The 13836-nt window shown below is 37.9% G+C and overlaps 1 protein-coding gene across 3 annotated transcripts in view; it reads right to left on the reverse strand.

The window, feature by feature from the left end:
• Positions 1-13836, reverse strand: part of LOC141911361 (uncharacterized) — a 30983-nt gene that overhangs the window by 3256 nt on the left and 13891 nt on the right. For all 3 annotated transcript variants that reach the window (XM_074802361.1, XM_074802360.1, XM_074802359.1), the window contains one exon: positions 1925-1970. In XM_074802361.1, the coding sequence (XP_074658462.1) occupies positions 1925-1970 (46 nt within the window). The remainder of the gene's footprint in view (positions 1-1924; positions 1971-13836) is intronic.

Genomic DNA, 13836 nt, shown 5'->3' on the forward strand with positions numbered 1-13836 from the left:
CCATTTTCATTGTACTGAATGAATGAAACTCAGGTATATTAAGAAAAGAAGACCGGTAATTAGATTGCAGAACTTTACACAGTACCATGACCTTGAATTTTTCAAATGTTCTTATCGCATGCTATACACATAGACATATACATGTATGGATGAGCGATTGTGCCCGATGAGATGAGCACAAATTGGAAATAAACATGTGACATTTTTACCATATAGTCGTTCTGTTTTAACAGCGTATAGCTTCAGGAGGATATCATATTTGTACAGCTGTCATCATAATGACTCCCTTCAGATATCCATTATGGTCCACGACCTCCAAGATTTCCTCAAGGCAAGACAAGAGGAAATCTCTTCCTAATGTTCTACCGCTAAATGGGCATCATCAAGAAGTAACTAAACTCCTGTTTCTGTACGTAAATAACTATGATATCTTTAATATGAGCAACAAATGCACCGGCAATTTGAAAATAAGAACTCCATTTACTTTTTGATGATACCGTAGAACTCGCTTAATTCCGATGACTAGGGATCGCCCAGATTTCTTTGAATTAAGTAAAATCTGAATTATGTACAGTTAACATGGTTCCAGGTCAAACCGACCAACTATTTCATTCGAAATTAAGTGAAATCCGAATTAAGCGAGTTCTACTGTAGAAAATTATAGGCACATTTTTTTAAGACTTCAGATATTTCACAGTTAACTGCAGCCGATTTCGTCGGCCGACGAAATCGCCCAGTGTGTCCGGGTCTGTTGGCGATCAAATCGGTCATAAAATCGGCGGCGATTTCGTCCAGTGTGTCCGCGGCTTTGCTGCTGAGCTTATAAGTTGACCCAGCCGGCCGCCTATCTACCCTGTACATTACTTTAAAAAATTATAATCAAGCTTACCATAACAGACCCGGCCGCTATAGAAATGAACTGATTACAAAATGACGTCGCAAATTATGAGAAACAAGCTATCATTATTTAGTCTCATCTAAACTTTTTAACGATTTAGTAGAAAGATTGCACTGATTAACCGTGGCATGTACAGGACTATCATATATAGATGTAAATACTAGTAAGGATGCTTTGACTTGTCACGAACACCCTGTGGTTTATGTCTCAATTCTCCAGGCTCGTATTTACATAACGTTACTTTCTAATCATACTCCGACAAATTCCAACATGAGCATTATTAATGTTTACTTGCATTCAATTGAAATTAATTCTGGGTTGGCCGCTGTTGATGAGGCTCCGGGGAATATTAACACGAAAAAATCATATTTGTCATCATTATACGGTGGACCTTGTGGGAGACTAATCCATGCCCGGCATATTTTAAAAGCAAACTAATCAAACATTTTAAGGGCAATGAATTAAACTCAAAGCATTTTTTACAGACTCGCTGAAGAGTAATTTCTAGAAAATACTTATTTTCTAAGTGGCAATATGGTAATTCCATTTTCTGGATGAATCTAGAGGCAGATCTCAGTTTAATTTTGATTTTGATGGGACAACAGGTCAGAAGTTGAAAATGGGGCATATGTACTCTACAGGGTCCGATCTAAAGGATAAAAGCCACTTGCCCGCGGGCCAAGCATATCTAAAATTTCACTTACCCTCTCAAAAATCTACTTGCCCGACACACAGGAAATCCGACTGGCGGCACAATCATCTGTTTTATCGTTTTGGAACATAAAAATGCACTGGCCAAGTGGACTAATGATAATGATAACCTCCTTGCCCTAATGAGGCTTATCCCGGGCAATCGGACAAGTGTTTAGATCGGCCCGGCATAGATATCACCCTAGAATCATTTCAAACTAGATGATACAAATAACACTAGCTAGGCTATAGAAATTAAGTTAATCCTTTTAATCCAAATCTAAAAGAGACATGAACAGAAAGGGTTAAGTAAATATGTAGGTAGGTATTACTCACCATGGCTTGTTCAATTTTATTGTCAATAGCAACAGTACTTGAACCACTGAAAAATATGAACGTACAGAAATATGAAACTTACACGGAGCCAAATGTGTTTAGCTTAACTAAAATCAATAGCAAATATCACGCAAAAAAATGAGCAACTCTTTTTCGTTTTCATTTTGACAGTAAATCTATTTTAGATTTTTCCACACATTAACTCGACAGTTAAACATCGAATAAAGTACACATCGCTGCGCAATAGATCAAAAAAAAAACTGTACGAACTGACAGTAATTACTAATTAAATACCGGTACATGTAAAACAACAAATACATCGAATCTAATTCAGATCAATGAATATATACCAGTGTTTATAACGCCACGTTTTTCATCGGAGTGGCCACAAATTCTGCTCATTCCCTTCAAGTGATTACACAAAATTGAGTGAATCAGAGAAATTTCTAGGTTTAAAACGTTACAATTCATTCATTTTTCATCGAATCGCGTATTGATAAAGAAACACGTGGTCAATAGCCTTATCCGAAATTTCTGAGTTTTCCAAGTATTTGGTAAAATGTTATATATATTTTTTTGTTTTCTGTTACAGGGCCGCCATTTTCCGCCCATTTACAAATTCCCTGAGTTTTCCATCACAAAATTCCAAATCCAAGGAAGCATTATCCGAATTCCCTGAGTTTTCTAGGTTTTTGGTAAAATTTGTCAAAGTTTTTTGTGATCGCCAGAGTTTTCCAGGTTTTCCAGGTCAGTGGCCACGCTGTTCTCAGTCGCAGCGCTTGAAGTGTACATAAGATCGATGATAAGGCGACGCTGACCGACACGAATGATGCGCGAATGATGCGGGAAGTACATCGATGAAAAAACTAATAACATCATGATTAACGTCTTCAACGCTAATGACCCGTCCATTAATAACAACGGCTCTTATATCGCAAACGAGTCGAGGACTACAATTGTCGATGAGGAATACCTGCTCGGTAACCGGACTGTAAACTAGTCACATACCGACGGACCTCATAACGGAAATGATGCCGATTCCTCATTAGACCCGAAGTTATTGATCGTCATTTCTCATCGACTTACGACTAAATAGAACCTAAATCTCGAACGGGCGAAGGCAGTGATTGATATTTTCGAAACGCGACCACATTCCAGAAATTGGTAACGAGCCGAATAAGACTTTCAAAGGATTCGGCTGGTGTGTGTAATATGGTACAGGAAGGTCGCTCTGTATGTGGTGCGTTAACTAGATGGAAAAGGTTAGCACGCATCGGGGAAACCTAGTACATTAGCATAATTACACAAATCAACCGCGATCGTACAATTCAAAGCCATTTGAAGATCGCAAGACTTAATTCAAAACGCGTAATTCACACACAATTCAAACTGAGGGTAATTGGACGCCATGTAAGCTCGGGAACTGATGAAATAATTGACTGTGCAACAATTTCAATGAAGGAAGCGAGGATTCAGCGATAATTCGCCAGGTGTCGCTAGTGGCACTGGGTTACCGCGCTTCAATTTCCTTCCACATTTCAATCAAACTCGAATCAACTTTTCTCATAAGCAATCTCATACGCCGAGTAAGAAAGGTAATCCTATAACCAATGAAACTCGCCGCTATCATAGAGCCAGTCAATTGATCGCTCATCACCAAAATACCTGCAATCAAGTGTCCACATCAGATCACACTCAACGCGCGGCCGCAGTCATTGATGGTTCAGCCTGATTTCATTTCATCGACATGAACGATCATCATATAATCAATGTCGTCATACGATTTTGGAATTTAGCCCGCCAATATTTCGAGAATTCAATCTCCGACAAATGCCTTACGTTGCATGAAACCTGAGCATGTTTCAAGACGCTACTCTCTTCGAATCGGATGTCATACATTTGTAAATTTTCTGTCGAGTCAGTAGTAATAGTAGGCTATTAGTAATAGTGGGTACTAAAAAGCTTACAAAAAACCGACGACTTTGAATTGCTCTGAAGTGAAATATCGCGAATATGGATCAAAACCTCGCGTTACAATCAATATATAGGAACATCGGTTAAAAAACACTCATACTCACATATACAGACAATGAATCATGTATTGACATGTTTTTTTTAAGTACTGCCTGCACACATTTCGTGGAAATAAACGGTGTTTATACAGATAGAAATCTAACAGTATGCAATATGTACGAAACATGCAACTCCTCGGGCCACTTGGATGAAGTGCAAGCACCTGAGGTGATATATTTAGTGCTGGCATAACCGAATATTTTTCCTAAACCGAACTAAAAACAAAGGAGCTCTAACCGCTACCGCGTGTGCAGTTAACTGCAATACAGGATATGAATTGATAGCAATAAGGACGATTATAAATACGCGTATTTCAGGGATAAGGGCATCTATATCTAGGCGCGTTGGAAGCAATTTTCGATTGGCGCGGCCAATTGCCAATTTTTCCATAGGTTCTAATATTGCAACGGCGAATTTACTCCAATTTCATCAAAAATATAGTACAGAAAAAAAAAAAAAAACATCATTCAGCAAATTATTGCCACGGCTTTCGCCAATGCAGTCGCTACGGTTACAACGCCACTGATTTCGAGGAGATCCCTTAACCCTTTCAGTGCTGGCTAATTAATACCCTTTAGTGCTGAAGATAATTTGAAAATTCTGAAAAATTCCACCCTAGTGTGTTGAATAACGGGAATAGCACTATAGTGCGTCTACACCGCGGCGCGGTATATCGATAGTTACTAATATTTCACTATGTTTGACAGGTGCTGCCATCTTTCAAGAGAGATAATTAGTAATTACTAATTAAATCAATACACCGCAGTGCGGTGTACTAGCAAAATCCATCACTGATTCGTACACTACACTGCGGTGTAGACGCACTGAAAGGGTTAAATTTGACTTCATGTTTTAGAAATAAAGCTTCATAAGAAAACTCAATGAATGTAAATCGATCTTACGACGACGTCTAGCGAAGCAACAGTCACGTACTAACACTAGGCCTACATATTTAATGAAATTTCCTTTAATGAAAAAAAAAACCTTATCTATAAGAATAGTTGAAACGTCTGAGACATGAATTATACAGTTGCTACATTAGTCATAGCTATTCTCTCAACTCGCTACACGAGAAATACTGTGTGTTATACAAGAATTGATACGAAGATTCAGAAAAAAATTTGTAACCTGTGCCCACCCCCTCAGTACATCCGGCATATTCGCGTGGGATGCACATCTTCAATACTGAATTGATGGAAATATCTGCGAAGATTTCTCCCAGAAGAAAACTGCAAAAAGTGCCAATTCAGGACGAGAACAGCTTGAAGCGGGTTAACCCTTTCAGTGCTGACTAATTAATACCCTATAGTGCTGGAGATAATTTGAAAATTCTAAAAAATTCCGCCCTAGCGTGTTGAACAACGGGAATACCACTATAGTGCGTCTACACTGCGGTGCGGTGTATCGTTAGTAACTAGTATTTCACTATGTTTGACACGTGCTGCCATTTTTCAAGAGGGATAATTACTAATTACATCAATACACCGCAGTGCGGTGTACTAGCAAAATCTATCACTGATGTATACACCGCAGTGCAGTGAAGACGCACTGAGAGGGTTAAAATATGACGACGTTTCAATATGGGGAAAACGAAAAATTCCACTTCACAATGGAAACACTAGAGCATCGCTGAAAAACGAACTTTTATATCGCATAGGATTCCAATCCAACTACCGCGATGGTCTGATCATTTTCAGCGTTGGATATTTACTGTAATAGATAATTTCTCGAAGCAATTTTTTCAACCGACAGCAAAAAGCAATAGTGCGACAACGACGGCAGCTGCATCTCGTATGGAATGCATTTATGGCCATTCATAATGTATCGTATCATATTTCCGGAGAAAGGACTTATGACCATCAATACCTGACAGCGTTTATTAACGCGAGCACGTTTTTAATATGATGACTATATTCGTTAATTGCTGCAGCGGTCCTACAAATACCCAGGGGAAATATTAACCATATTATACGCATATATACCTTTAAGTGTTCCTTTTCATGCGTGATTATTATGTTTAGTAATCACGAACAATAGTTGAAGCAATTACTGGTGAGAATATTTTTAATATTTATGTCTAATGTTACATAATTGTTGCGCGCTACTTCACGCTCATTATACAACCGGAGTACAATTTCATTATATATACACCCAGCCATTTGTCATAGAACAAAAAATTAGCTTTATATTACGTAAAGACTTAAAATGGTTTATGGCAAGTTTATAAACAGCAACAAACAATATTACCTAAGATAAAAAACAGTCTGAAGACCGTCACTGAACTCCTACCGAATTCTCCATCGAGAATCAGTTCAGATTCGGTAAAATAGATTTTAACATTTAAAACTTCATTTCCTGAAAAAGGTAATTTGCGCGATGTTCCTAAAAGCTTATGGCTCGCGCTCGAGTCAATACGTAAATGCACAATCAACTGCTTTCATCCGAATTGCTTGTTAGACAAAGTGTTTTTATTGATATATTGATCTTCGCCGATACTCTCTCTCTTCTTTTCTTTTACGAATCGAGTAAAATAAGATAACTTCAATAGGGACATGATGTTGCAACTTCTTAAATGAACTACAAACAAGTGTAAGTCCTTTTATAAGTTGTCCCCAAGCAAGATTTGCTGGACCTGTATAGTGTAAAAGTCGCGAGTGGACTAAAAAGGCACTAAAAGAAAATGTGATGGATCCTCCCCTGACTACAGAGCATTGTATCGTATCCTGTTGTATTGATATCTGCACAGGTAGAAATTAGTATCAGCTATAAACAGGCCAAAAGTGACATCTTGAACAGGTTTATTTTTTTCAACAAGATCAGCCACACATTATTTCCACTGACACAGCTGAGCCACCATGAGCACATAAAATGGAGGCTTCAGTTTGAAATCTATATCACCATGTTCTTCTCACACGCTAGACATTTTCCCCAAACGTGCCTTCATTTCTTTGAAAAAATATTTTCTAGTTAATTTTATGGGCAGCTCCTACACGCACCAGTAGATCCGATGTAGATTTAAGCCTAGCGCACATCGACACTGCGATTCGAGACTAGTTGCCAGGCAGTTTTCGGCGCATGAGAGGAACTGGCTGGATACGATCAGTTGCTTGAATGTGTCGATGTGAGCGAGCTTACGATTGGTAAGCGTCGATCTATCTCCAGTTCCAGCCAGTTGCCCATGTTCTACTTTTGAGCAACTGGTTGTACTCAATCGCAGTCATATCCGTCGATGTGCGCGCTCTGGATTTCGACGACCGACACGCGCCATGCAGTTGCTGCAACTGACCGGTTGTAACTAGATTTCGATGTGCGCGGGATAATCGTTCGGTAGCAAGTAGTTGTCTCCAATCGCAGTGTCGATGTGCGCTAGGCTTTAGACTCTAGCACATGGGTGGATTCAGAGAGTTCAAATGTGCCATCCAAAAAATCAGGAAAAATGTTTTTTTGCAAAAGAGGCATTTTTTTCCAAGAAATAGGGAGAATAGGCCAGAACAGCCCATTCATTGTCCCAGAATTTTTGAAGATTTTCTGGGACCAAGATCTTGTGTGTTTTGCGCCTACGTTGGTCACATGGCCAAATCCACCATTTCTCAATCGTGTACCCATTCAGATTTTCAGGTCCACTCTTTCAAAATATCCAAGAACCGGCGTTGCAGAAGAAATATAACTGAAAACTCATTTTTTGACGATTGCTATCGTCGTGAAAAGTAAATAAAGACGAAACCCGACTGATTTACATTTAGGTGGAGTGAAATGTCAATTATCCCTATGGGAAAAATATTCAAGATATGTTTCGTTAGAAGAACTTGAGATGATCAGACACTTCTGAACTGGATCAAGAGATGCCACGGAGAATCTAAATCACACACTCTTTTAGACCTCTCTGACAGAACGCTCTACGCCGCCGTGAACAACCCTCTTCAGTCAACATTTATGTCAGTCAAGGATCCGACGTTTTAAATGAGATAGCAAGACATTTATTATTCTCAACAAATTGATATGAATTTCTTCCTATGAAAAGTTTTTGTTTCATTATTTTGTTCGAACCGTAATCGATGGCGTCATACACGTGTGAGGCTCATTAATTATAGCATCTGTTTTAAACACTGCCTAATAATTAATAATCGCTAATAAAAATTCTAGCCGGAAAATATGCAATACATGCATCACCTGATATCTATAAAAGGTCAACAAATTCCTGCAATGCGTCATGTGCACTATTGAAAAAATATCTATGTGACTGAAGTGATGAGATGACAGCCAGGAGTGAGTCATCCTCTCCCGGCATGGATTCGAACCTGATGGCATCGCTACACTCAGCCATGGCACGGACCCTGCCACAGTAAGAATGGGTGCGCAGCTTTGCCGCGCAAAAACTTGTGGCACCAATCAGATTGCTCGTTGTATAATCGCTGAGGTAAATTTGATGGATAAACTATAAATGATAAACTATTACATATGAATAACCAGCGCTAAAATAAAACAGGATGTCGGATTCGCTAATAATGACATCAAGCTGCACACTCGGTCTAGAATGGCAGGGTCTCAGTGCCGTGGTGAATCTATATGCCATCAGGTTCGAATCCCAGCAAGAAGCTAACTTTCGAGCCTCGGCGCAGTTAAAAACTGAATAAGATAAACTTATATAAGTTTAACTTAGATAAACTTAAAAAAATATAGTTCTCACCATGACAGACAACTGATTTTCAAACCTAGCGGAATAATTTGCCGAGCCAAAAAATGATACAATTTTACCGGAGAAAGAAACGTGTTTTGCGCAATACAGGACGAGATAGCTCAGCCTTATGAACAATCAACTCTCTGCACGCTTAATTCAGGTCAACATTTTTAATGAAAAATTCCAATTTAAACTCGAATATCTACGTCAGAAACGTCAGAAACCGGAGATACTATTTTTCGTCATATAAATTGATACTGGGGGTAATAATATGGGATCAGATTGTTGTTGCTACGCGACTGCAGGAAACTAAAATATAGGGCGTACACCTGTTGAAACAATGGTTGTCGCCTTTTCTAATGTGTTATACGCGCTATTTAGATCAATAAATTTAACAATATCAACAATTATATTTTTATTTCAAAAGATATAATGATTATTCAATCGGTAGCAGTTGAAATAACGAGGGCTAAGTTGTAAACGAGAATGGTTGGGAGGGAGAGGAGAGATGTAGTCACGGGGAACGAACTCCTGACTTCCCTTCGAGGTTGCCCTTTTCAACAGAGATTTTTAAAACCTATTTATTTGACACTCATCCTCTTAGAAATTGAATCTTTTTTGGGTTTATTTCTACAAAAATTTCTAATACCAAGGGAGGGACCCCGCTAATGACCATTGATGGCAGCTCTATCTGAAAAATGCCCTTCTTTTCTTCTAGACCCCGGCCTCCTGAATGTCCTAGATCTGCCCCTGCTGTATGCTATTGCCGATAAGAAATTTTGTCACCTCAAAACAGTTATATTTCGAACTATTGGTTGAAAGTGAAATCAAATAACAATGCAGAGAACAGCTGCAGAATTCAAATTACAAAGTAAATATCAATTTACATCAATCGTCACTCGACCTAACTAAACTTATAGTAAAACATGAATATGCATTTTCAGACATAAGACCACAATGAGGTCGAGTAGCTTCAAAATGTATAGGACAGGACCCCAAAAATGGTACCTAGAGTGAAAAGGGTCCCCCATAAAAGTTGCCATTGTTCAGCAAATTGATGATGAACTAAGGGATTCCCTGTACTTTTTTGTTTGGAGTAAGAGTACAAAACACGGTGGGGGATTCCCTTCAATATACTGGCACACCTGTACTGGGATACCCCTCCTTTCTAAAGGTTTGATTATTTTTAAAAAGTTAGGTTGGGTACGTGGGCCGAAAAGCACTTCAATGCGTAGCTAAGATGCTGGCCTATGAGCCATAAGCAGGATTTCCCCTGAATTTACGCACTTATATATGAACTAAACGCTCGAATTTCTTGTTTTTACCACAGGATATATAGATGATGATTTCGAAATAGTGGAGCCGAGCTCTTTATTGTACAGTTATTTGTTCGATGGGATAAAAACATAAGAATGATGATTCACACGCATTCTTCAGGTCCGCCGCATTAACATACCTTTGTAGTTTTAACAAGGTGAAGTTACACGCTGCTAACAGCACTGCCGGATCAAGAGACATTAGTAAATCCTGTAGGTTTATAGTCATCGTTGACTGTACGGGCACGGCTGCAGATGGAAGCTTTATAATCGACGACTGAGGACTCGGTCCCATCGACGTTGTCACCGTTTTCGACACAGTTTGATTATTTTTCGTAATCGGCGAGGTCACCGCTGCCGGATTAGAGGTAAGATTAGCACCAATAGTTTGATGGTTTAAAGTCGCGGAAGTCGTAGCGACTTGAGGAGACGCGGGGGGATGTTGTTCGGATACCATTTTGGTCGCGGCGCTATTGACCACTAATCTGTGGTTGTCGTCGTTGGAAGGAGAACTATCGGATGTTTTCTGGTCGCCATTCATCTGTTGCACGGCCGCCGTTGATGGAGTCTGTTTTAAATCGGATAATGATTGGTACATCGAGGAGATCTCATTAAAAACACGCTTCAATTCATAATATAATCATCCACGCGGTACAAAAAACAGAATCCGTTTTTATCCGTTAACAACAAGTCCTGACATGAAAAAATTTGTTTTGATAATTGTCCGCTTTTCGGCACAGCTATCTTTCAACCCTGATCGACTTCGACCTAAAACAGTTAATTCGTAATGAAATAATATCAAATCCAGGAAATTCATTTAATACTCCGCATCCGATATGAATAGGAAACTTTCTACGTAAACAGCTGCGCGAAACTATTTCCAAATACATAGAACGGGTCAATAACTAAATCTGCAGACAACTCTTTACCGCTATTAACAGGTCAATGGCCGCCTGTGGTAGCTGACACAATTTCCCCTCGTATAAATAGGTAAGGTAGCGCGATGCAATCGTTATAATAACAGCTACATCAAATTACATAACGAACAATCATTTCTTCTTCTGAGAAAAAAATCAAACGTAGAACAAAAAAAAAAAATGTTGGCCAAACGGCCTAAAAATGTTTTTAGGTCGCGATAAAATGGATCCTGAGAAAAAAGTAAATTCGATGAACTATGAATTTGAATAAGACAACGCGAACAATTTTGAGCTTTTTCGCGAATAAAAATTTACATACAATGTATGTCAAAATGTTAATGTAATCTCCTAACTTTCAATTTAGTTAAAATGAGATATTTTTTCCCGTCAATATTGGATTTTTAAAATATTTTCTTCCTTTTCTCTCCTACTTTTTGTATGAAATAAAGTCTTCATCATTATTACTTGCATTGCATATGATTAAATTCTTTTGACTTCAATTTCTACTTTCCAATCAACATTTGCAAATGGCCGCCTTTACAGATAATAAACAAATCGACTGATCACTTTGTTAATTTACACTAAAACTCAAGCCAAACATGTTCACAACAACTTGATATGAAATGCAAATAAACCATTTCAATAAACGCTTCGACTGGTTTTATAAACAGAATTAGAATTCAACGCGTCCACATTTTACCGAAAAATGTCCATCATATCTCTTCATGTAGACCGTAAATATGTGGGTTATATCTACTTGACATGATTCCCAGTGTTATCCAATACCCAACACTAAACAACTCTTGATTTCATTTTTACGCATTATGGGGCACATGTTATTAATCAAAAATAATACTTTAATAGATAATTTTTAAGATACTCTTTCATTATAGAACATTTTATCTCTAGATGAATTATTGCGGGATTTCTGATATATTTAACCTTTTCATTCACGAACTTTACACAGATATCAAATGTATCTTTTCGACTTATATAATGACCATAAATTTCGATAGCCATCCTTTCTGAAAAAACCTTAAATATTCTGAAATTTAAACCATTTTCCAATCATTGAGAAGCAAAATTCGCAAAAAAGGGAACAACATTAGTCAGTCATCAATATACGACAGTAAAAATACGTGATTGAGTGCAATCTCCTTGACTCATATACATATATATATATATCCATAGAAATAATTCAAACTGATATGAGTAACAGTAATAATAATCCTTAATGCCAGGTTCAACTGAGTGTATTTAAATCTGAATACATAATATAAAGTTTCTACTAACTCAAATTTCTACTTTTTCAATCCGAACGTTCGAATTTTAATCATTAATTGAATGATAGAAATTTTCTATAAAAATGTTCTCTTTAATTCGAGATATCTCCATTTACGTCTACGGCAGTCAAATGACAAGTCGTCGTCATCGTGCGCGGCGTGCATCGAGTAAAAAAAAAACCGAGAGATGAGAGAAAATGTGAACTGACAACTCAATAAATGTCACGCAATCGGATCCATTTTACCGAGGCTTTCATGGAGTAACACCTGGGGTACGCAAAGTGGTTTGACGAGAAATTCGACGAGCGTCGCCGCGAAAAAGTCAAAGGCCGTCGAGATTTATCCTCCATCATTCTAGTTTTAATAACTGCCGAAATAATTCATAAGAATTCTTGACCATGCCTCGGACATGGCCAACTCGGACTAGACTGAAATCATTTCTCAGTTTTTCCTAACATTTTTTTGACTAACTCTGACTAGAAATAAATCATTTTCTGTCTTCCTAACGTATTTCCTTATCCTTAATTCAGACTTCGCTTACCTCAGACAGATTTCGCCGGTTTGTCAGAATTAGGCGAGATCTACCGTAACATTAAGCAATTGTAAAGATCGCCCGGCGGCGGGGTAAAGGTATGTCGCCGCACGTAATAACTCCTCAATCTGTAACCAATCAGAAACTACTGCAAATACATCGGCAATAGAAGCAATGGATGCAATACCGTCTTAAGAAGCTGCCAATGATTGGATTCCGATGGCCAATACGGCAATATAGTATAACCATTCAATTCGACACGCGAATCTCCTTGTTACCAACATTATTATTTCCTGACATGGAAATTGTTGAATCGCATACGTGAGCTGATGATCTACGACGACATGAATCACAATCTCTACGTCGTCGTCGTTGTACGTCCATCTGATTTCAGCACATTCTTCTCAATTCAACAACTTACCATTAAACAAGAAAACTCAACTCGAAAGTTAAACGACGCCTTGAAAATTGACACATATATCGCTTTATATTGTCGACAATGAATAATATAATAATGATATATTATGAATTATCTAATATTAAAGATTTTTTGAATTTGAGTATATCCATAATTGTATTGAATTGCACATCTTCGGGAAGAAGTTATTCGGCCAACTAAAATTAGGCCTAATAAAACAAGAGTTATGAAATATGTCTAATTACAAAATAAATGCCAAAATTCAGTTTTAGTTGTAATTTTGAAACGCCGATATTGATGACATAGACTCACTCAGAACCCCTTAAATAACGCAAAGTAGTTATAAACATTATTGTAAAGGTTTTTACCGCGTCAAAAAATCCTGCCTCAAGAAAAAATGGATAAAAATTCCTCTTTTAAAATGTAGGTTTACTATACGTCAGTCTATATAGAGCGAAGCAAGACCTTTAAAAAGTGAAGTTATGTTGAATATTTATAAAACATCCGTTGGAGTAAAGAATACACATCTTCCGCTTGTTTCGCTCTACAATTCTACTGTGAAAGCTGTGATAACAATCTAAACTTCTGCCTCAATTTTTCAAACACATTCAACCCGAATTCCATCTGATTTAAATACAGTTTTCCAAACAAACGAATTCTAATCAAAATATCGAGGTTACCTATCCATCGAAACG

The sequence above is a fragment of the Tubulanus polymorphus genome, chromosome 9, assembly GCF_964204645.1.
Source record: "Tubulanus polymorphus chromosome 9, tnTubPoly1.2, whole genome shotgun sequence".
NCBI lineage: Eukaryota > Metazoa > Nemertea > Palaeonemertea > Tubulaniformes > Tubulanidae > Tubulanus > Tubulanus polymorphus.